Source organism: Pseudochaenichthys georgianus, chromosome 14 (assembly GCF_902827115.2).
Source record: "Pseudochaenichthys georgianus chromosome 14, fPseGeo1.2, whole genome shotgun sequence".
In the NCBI taxonomy this organism is placed as follows: domain Eukaryota; kingdom Metazoa; phylum Chordata; class Actinopteri; order Perciformes; family Channichthyidae; genus Pseudochaenichthys; species Pseudochaenichthys georgianus.
The window spans coordinates 982175-987174 of record NC_047516.1 but is presented as its reverse complement, the minus strand read 5'-3'; the positions used below and the strand labels follow the sequence as shown (position 1 = coordinate 987174).

At 46.0% G+C, this 5000-nt stretch overlaps 1 protein-coding gene across 1 annotated transcript in view; it reads left to right on the top strand.

Annotated features, from left to right (window-relative positions):
• ap4m1 (adaptor related protein complex 4 subunit mu 1) overlaps positions 1 to 5000 on the top strand; it is an 11025-nt gene that overhangs the window by 1415 nt on the left and 4610 nt on the right. The window contains exons 2-4 of the mRNA XM_034099127.2: positions 1145 to 1211; positions 1331 to 1384; positions 3790 to 3896. Of these exons, the coding sequence (XP_033955018.2) occupies positions 1145 to 1211; positions 1331 to 1384; positions 3790 to 3896 (228 nt within the window). The remainder of the gene's footprint in view (positions 1 to 1144; positions 1212 to 1330; positions 1385 to 3789; positions 3897 to 5000) is intronic.

Below are 5000 nucleotides of genomic sequence, written 5' to 3'. Positions count from 1 at the left end.
CTGATGCTGACTGGACTTAGTGTACTCTGATCCGGGTCCTGATGCTGACTGGATTCAGTGTACTCTGATCCGGGTACTGATGCTGACTGGACTTAGTGTACTCTGATCCGGGTACTGATGCTGACTGGACTTAGTGTACTCTGATCCGGGTCCTGATGCTGACTGGACTTAGTGTACTCTGATCCGGGTACTGATGCTGACTGGATTCAGTGTACTCTGATCCGGGTACTGATGCTGACTGGACTTAGTGTACTCTGATCCGGGTACTGATGCTGACTGGACTTAGTGTACTCTGATCCGGGTACTGATGCTGACTGGACTTAGTGTACTCTGATCCGGGTCCTGATGCTGACTGGATTCAGTGTACTCTGATCCGGGTACTGATGCTGACTGGACTTAGTGTACTCTGATCCGGGTACTGATGCTGACTGGACTTAGTGTACTCTGATCCGGGTCCTGATGCTGACTGGACTTAGTGTACTCTGATCCGGGTCCTGATGCTGACTGGACTTAGTGTACTCTGATCCGGGTACTGATGCTGACTGGACTTAGTGTACTCTGATCCGGGTACTGATGCTGACTGGACTTAGTGTACTCTGATCCGGGTACTGATGCTGACTGGACTTAGTGTACTCTGATCCGGGTACTGATGCTGACTGGACTTAGTGTACTCTGATCCGGGTACTGATGCTGACTGGATTCAGTGTACTCTGATCCGGGTACTGATGCTGACTGGACTTAGTGTACTCTGATCCGGGTACTGATGCTGACTGGACTTAGTGTACTCTGATCCGGGTACTGATGCTGACTGGACTTAGTGTACTCTGATCCGGGTCCTGATGCTGACTGGACTTAGTGTACTCTGATCCGGGTACTGATGCTGACTGGACTTAGTGTACTCTGATCCGGGTTCTGATGCTGACTGGACTTAGTGTACTCTGATCCGGGTTCTGATGCTGAGGCAGATATCTAAGAGCTTCCTTAACGCTGATGTTCTAACAGTCAGACTGCTCTGGAGATGGAGCTGATGTTCATGTTCATGTTCACGTTCACCCTGAAGTCCCTCGCTAAGCGAACATCCGGCTTCGTGGTCCAGGCCTCCGCTGGCTGTTTATGTGTTTATGTTTAAACCTCGTCTCTGCAGGGAGTTTTAATGAAGGCGGACGTGGAGGGGGAAATCAAAGTGAAGTGCTACATGCCGAACTGCTCAGGTGAGATTATATATACATAAAAAAAAATCCTAAGAGATTTTTATTTATTGATTTCTATTGACTTTAGATTTATTTTATTTTATTCAAATTAACATGTATTTTTTGTCTTTTGTCCAAAGAGATGCGGATTGGTCTGAATGAGGAGCTCAGCATCGGCAAGTCACAGCTCAGAGGTAATACACACACACACACACACACACACACACACACACACACACACACACACACACACACACACACACACACACACACACACACACACACACACCCCACATGAAACCATTGTGTTTATATCCTGTCAGCTTTAATTTCCTGCAGCAGATAATTTCCAGTGAAAATTGGTTTCCATGTTTTTCTTCTTCTCTTTATTTTGGTCGTTATTTATTTACCAACTTATTTCAGGGTGGATTGAAACACCTCCTCACACGTTGCTTCCTGAGGCCTGCAGCACTCTGCTGACACATCGTGACGGAGGACAGTTGTCTAAACAATACTGAGAAATATTGCTGCTTCCAGATCTGATGTAACCGCCCTCAAACATAAAATCAGTCTGAGATTAAACACGTGTTTGAAATATCTCAGTTCTGAAATCTGCACAGAACGGTTTGAGTGACGACACAAACCTTTCTTCCAAAAATAACATTTATATCATGATTTTAATAATACATCTCTAAATTCTACCAACATGTTCAGAGGGTTCTATGTGGTTCTGTAGATGATGTGGTTCTGTAGATAAAGTCTCAAAATGCAACAACTACTGTCACAAACTGGATGAATGTGAAGTATTTTGTTAAAGGAGGATGAAAGCGTAATCAAGGAGCTGTTGGAGTGACTTTGATGGTTATTGGACTCAGGATTAATTCATCTGGATTCCCGCTGAAGAAATTAAAGGATGGCGCAAGTGGAAACAATTCACAAAGGGATTAAACTGTTTAAAACACATGCTCAAAGGAAGCCGGATTTTGCCGATGTGTTTATGTGGATTCAAAAGTCGTAAATAATCAAAATGGAGGAGACCGATCTGATCGGAGCGACTGACGAATAATCCAACTGAAGCCGGCGTGGACAATGACTATCCAGACGAGCCCGGTTTGGACACTTTACGGGCAGAAGAAACATTTCTATAGAAAGAATTAAACATTTCTGTCTTTTTATGCCTTTAATCCAGTGGTCACCAACCTTTTTAAGCCCAAGATTACCGACCTCGGCCTCGGTGAAAGGCGAGATCTACCTATTGCAGAATTGAGTGAAAAAGACGGCCCAGACAGGGCTTCCAGTTTGAGGCCTTTTATCGGCGAATTGCATCTGAATTACTGTTACGATGAAGGCTCCATAATCAGCTCACGGCATATAGGCAGGGGTAAAGTGCTATTTTTTATGAGTGGGGGCAGACCTCACCTCCTCTAGGGGGGTCCTCACCTCCTCTAGGGGGGTCCGGGGGCATGCTCCCAGGGAAGATTTATTTTTAAATATAGAAGTTGAAAGCATCAATCTGGTGCACTTTGAGAGCCACATGAAGAGATCTATGGATACCTCTCTCAGCACCAGATGAAACAGAACTGGAAGCAGATTTTCTTTTTCTTTATGGATATTTAATCACTCCCCTTTCAAACTGTATTCTTGTTTTACTGCCATATAGTATTTCATACCTGTTTTTAATTTATTCTCTTATTGTTTGTATAACGATAATGATCATATGAAGGTGTGCCTTGGAAATAATCTTTTGAATAATTTGTGACAAACCCGTTCTAAACACTCAAGAGTCCTTTAGCTCACTGAGTCTCTCAGTCTGACAGGGGAGGACTCTCCTCCAGCTGGGTGTGGAAACAGCTCCTTATGTCCGTTAGTGCAGCTAGCTAACCAGATGCTAACATCACGGTCCCCGCTAGCACCGGTCCCTCTCTCTCTCTCTCTCTCTCTCTCTCTCTCTCTCTCTCTCTCTCTCTCTCTCTCTCTCTCTCTCTATCACACTAAATGCGCTATCGCCACACGCACACAGAGCCGAGCTTGAATGACACAAGCACACGTGTATTTCCATGCAACTCTCTGATTGGTCTGGTGACTTGCCTCTGTTGCATTCACTGAACACGGGAAATTGCAGTGCTGCCGTCCTCTCTTGTGTCAGGATGAGGTTCACGTAAAGCACGATCAATGTATTATATTATTGAGGTGTCTCAAATATACGTCAATCGAGTGGCACCTGCTAACGGGGTGGTGGACGATAGGCTTACATCTAAAAACGTGTTTTTCAAACATTATTATTTTCTTTTTCTTTCTTTTGTTACTTTTTTTTAACGGTCCGCGATCTACCCGCACCAGACTGGCGATCGACCGGTCGGCGACCACCGCTTTAATAGCTACTAACTTGAATTTGTATTAACATTAATTATTCAACTATTTTTTATATTTTGTTGTGATGTAGAGACGAGGCGTTTAGTGACAATCATGTATTGCCTTACAATTAAATGTAAAAAAAAAAAAAAAGGTTAGGAACCACTGCTCTAGATGATGTGGTTCTGTGGAGATGACGTGGTTCTGTGGAGATGACGTGGTTCTACGTGGTTGTGTCTCCTCTCAGGTTACGGAGCAGCAGTCAGAGTGGACGAGGTGAGCTTCCATCAGGCTGTGAAACTGGACGAGTTCGACAGCAGCAGGATCCTCAGACTGAGCCCCAGCCAGGGAGAGGTCAGACACACGATACACACCTCCTCCCAGACACACGACACACACCTCCTCCCAGACACACGACACACACCTCCTCCCAGACACACGACACACACCTCCTCCCAGACACACGACACACACCTCCTCCCAGACACACGACACACACCTCCTCCCAGACACACGACACACACCTCCTCCCAGACACACGACACACACCTCCTCCCAGACACACGACACACACCTCCTCCCAGACACACGACACACACCTCCTCCCAGACACACGACACACACCTCCTCCCAGACACACGATACACACCTCCTCCCAGACACACGACACACACCTCCTCCCAGACACACGACACACACCTCCTCCCAGACACACGACACACACCTCCTCCCAGACACACGATACACACCTCCTCCCACTCCTCCCAGACACACGATACACACCTCCTCCCAGACACACGATACACACCTCCTCCCAGACACACGACACACACCTCCTCCCAGACACACGACACACACCTCCTCTCAGACACACGACACACACCTCCTCCCAGACACACGACACACACCTCCTCTCAGACACACTACCATTACAGAGAGGTGCAGGAAAAACCCGGAAGTGAGTCAGCATTTCACCACTTCCTGTTCCCTCGCCTCAGAGCCAATGGGATCTCTCCATAGGATTTTGGAAAATAGCTGGAAATAGAGAGGCGAAGTCCTGTCGGGAATTTTATGTTTTGAAGTCAATGGGAGAGAAAACGTATATTTGGATTCCGTTTGAATCGTGCCATGAGTTACACATATGATGTTTGTCAATCTTAAAAAAGTATTTCCATGTAAAAAAGGTCAGTTTGTCGTAAAACTGTTGAAATATAAGACAATGAAAAATACCCAACTAGAAAGACTACAAATCCGTAAGTGATGTCACAACTGTTTTCCTCCACTGAGAGATAGCTAAGATCAGATGGCTAAGATCAGATCACTTTAACAAGATGCCTGAGTGCTTAGTGCCAGGCTGTTATCATGCCAGCAATGGGTCTTGCTCGTTCTGTCGCTTCCCGTCTGATGAAAGGACCAGGAGTGGCTGGATCAAGTTAGCTACCTAGCTAGTAGCTAGCA